Source organism: Cyprinodon variegatus, unplaced genomic scaffold (genome assembly GCF_000732505.1).
Source record: "Cyprinodon variegatus isolate N-32 unplaced genomic scaffold, C_variegatus-1.0 Scaffold1331, whole genome shotgun sequence".
NCBI classification, from domain to species: Eukaryota; Metazoa; Chordata; class Actinopteri; order Cyprinodontiformes; family Cyprinodontidae; genus Cyprinodon; species Cyprinodon variegatus.
Window position 1 is genome coordinate 125114 of NW_015151784.1, and position 2690 is coordinate 127803.

Below are 2690 nucleotides of genomic sequence, written 5' to 3' on the forward strand. Positions count from 1 at the left end.
GTTTATCACTTTGAAACCTAAAATATTTTGCGACACAAAAAAAGCAAAAGCTGAAGATAATAAAATGATCTCTTCAGGTCACTTCATCACATGCAGGTAAAGTTATGGAAGAAGTAGATACTCTAAATAAACATTTAAAATGTAATTTGTCAATAGTGCAATAACTTAGTTTAGATCATATCTTGAAAATAGTGAACAATGTCTTAAAATACACTCCTATCAATCATCTCATTACATTTTGAGAAGAGAAGTATCTAATTTCGTCTGTGAGAGAACTACAGAGTTGGATAGAGACAAACCCTGGAAGAAAATAAATGCCTATTTGCTTAAAAATAATAATCTAACTTTGAAGTATAAAAAGATTATCGCAATGTGTTTCTCATAAAAGAGAAAAAAGATATAAGCTTTTAAGTAAGATGTGATTGAATAGAGAAAGAAGAGGTCAATTTATTCGTAAGAGCTGCAGTAGATTCCAATCTGAACCTTTGCAAAAGAAAAGACTTTGAAAATCTTCAAAAAAAATCGTTTTCAACTATTTAAACCATATATATCTCTTAAAGCCCAGCAATTTAAGCATACAATCATATTTTTCTCACTGTATAACACTTTGGGACAGACTAAGCAAACAGTACCTAAACCAGGTCACCATATAAACATGAATTAAAATGTTGGGTCAGAAACATATCAGACATTCTCATTCTATAGAAAAGCAGGAAAGTTTAATTACAAGTTAGTAATTCTGTATGCTTAAAAATAAAGTGGAGGATCTTTGCAAATTTTTGAAAAGACCCGCCCTCTACACTTAAAAAAAATGCACATGCGAAACCCTGTACCTGCTCCTGTGATGGGATGCCTACACTGAAAAATATAATGCAACTGCTTATGGCATTTACTTAATCATATTCAGTTACTTCAAAACAAAATAAGATTTTGTCTGACGTCTGACTCACCACCTGTAAGTGAAAATGGGGACGAACACATAGGACCTCCTACATAAAAATATAACCAGGATGATTGACAGTTAGGAGGACCACTCATTTTGATGATCCACGTGGAAAAAGAACATCTTCCAGTATACTTATAAGAGTTTAGAGTTTTTAGTGCCAGATGTTGTTAAACTAATAAATAAAGTAATAGTCAACACGGGGTTACCACAGATTGCTTTCAAACACGTAAAAGAAAAAGTTTTGCATTTCTTCTGCCTAATCTTTATACTCTTACAATTTTCAATTCAGTTTCTTTAGCACCAATTCACATGACATACGTCATCTCAAGGCACTTTACAGAGACAATTCAACCAGATCATACAGTCTGATTGGTTCAAAGTTTTCTATATAGTGAAAACCAACAGATTGCATCAACTCATTGACTCAAAAGCAATCCCTCACACTAAGCATGCTTGTGTGAGGGATTTTAACATGGAAGAAACCTCCAGCAGAACCAGGCTCAGTGTGAGCGTCCATCCACAGAGGCTGACTGGGATTAAAGGAGGCAAAAGCAAACATACGGTAAGGAAGAGGGATACAAAAGGTAACTGTCACCAGCTCCATAGGTGGCCCAGGGAACACACAGCCAGGCAGACGAGCTCCGAGCCAGCTCCCATGTCAGAGGATGAAAGAGAGCACATCCAGGTAGTCACAGTTAGAGAAACATGACTACAATAAAAAAGCAGGCCAAGCTCCAACATCTATAGACAAAGGCATTAATGGCAGCAGCACATCTGCTATTTTTCTCAGGGATGGTGTCATAGCAAAACAGGAACAAACCAGATGAAGCTACTATGATAAGAAATAGCAGAGAGAACATAAATAAAGAGGTTGAATTAATGAATACTGCAGAATGACAGAATAAAGATAGAATGAAGCAAAATGAAGAAAAGGGGACCCTATATCCTCCAGCAGTCTAAACCTATAGCAACATAAACCTTCCATTGATGGACCTAGCCTAAAGAGATTGCTACTAGTAATTTCACATTGCTTGGCAATTTATATATGTGACCTTTTAATATCACAAAATAATGACCATTATTCTAAGGAACTATACACATTTTGACTGTAGATGTAATGGATATGATAATCTAGGTGGGTTTATATAACAATGGTCCATAGAGTCTAGTTCATGCTCCCTGCAGCCAGATGTCCGGTCTCTTTGAGCACAGCAGGATGTAAGGTGGGCGTGGAGCATAGCAGTATGACCTCATTTATCCATGGCTTTGGCTTTAGATCAACTGCTGCTTGAAGCCTGCAGATACAGAAAGTGAGGCATCAGTTAAGCCACACTGCTCTTGTTTATATGTAAAGGGTGGTACTGAAAAAAATAGTTTAACAGGGGGTTAAGAAACTGGTGCGTTGGTCAGTTAACTCTGCTGTTTATACAACAGCAATTAACAATGTTATATGTATGTCCTAACAGGCATGCACACCTGTTAGTTGGGCAGTTTTAAAACTAACTTTTCAAATTACCGTTCATAAATAAGTATGCAAACTTAAAACAAAAACATTTGTTAAAATTAGTTTTATAAAACAAAATGAGATTAGACAATGATACAATAGAAGAGGTAGCATTTTCAATGTGCTAACAATGTAGCATGAAGCTTCCAGCACCAACAGTACCAACAGCTCTGGAACTCACTTCCTCCCGACCTCCGCAGTATTGACTCTCTCCCCTTATTCAAAGCCAGACTCAAAACC

General features: G+C 36.4%; 1 protein-coding gene across 1 annotated transcript in view; it reads right to left on the reverse strand.

Annotated features, from left to right (window-relative positions):
• Positions 1 to 1380: 1380 nt before the first annotated feature.
• LOC107102851 overlaps positions 1381 to 2690 on the reverse strand; it is a 13383-nt gene continuing 12073 nt past the window's right edge. The window contains exon 6 of the mRNA XM_015402293.1: positions 1381 to 2241. Within this exon, the coding sequence (XP_015257779.1) occupies positions 2224 to 2241 (18 nt within the window). The 3' untranslated portion in view covers positions 1381 to 2223. The remainder of the gene's footprint in view (positions 2242 to 2690) is intronic.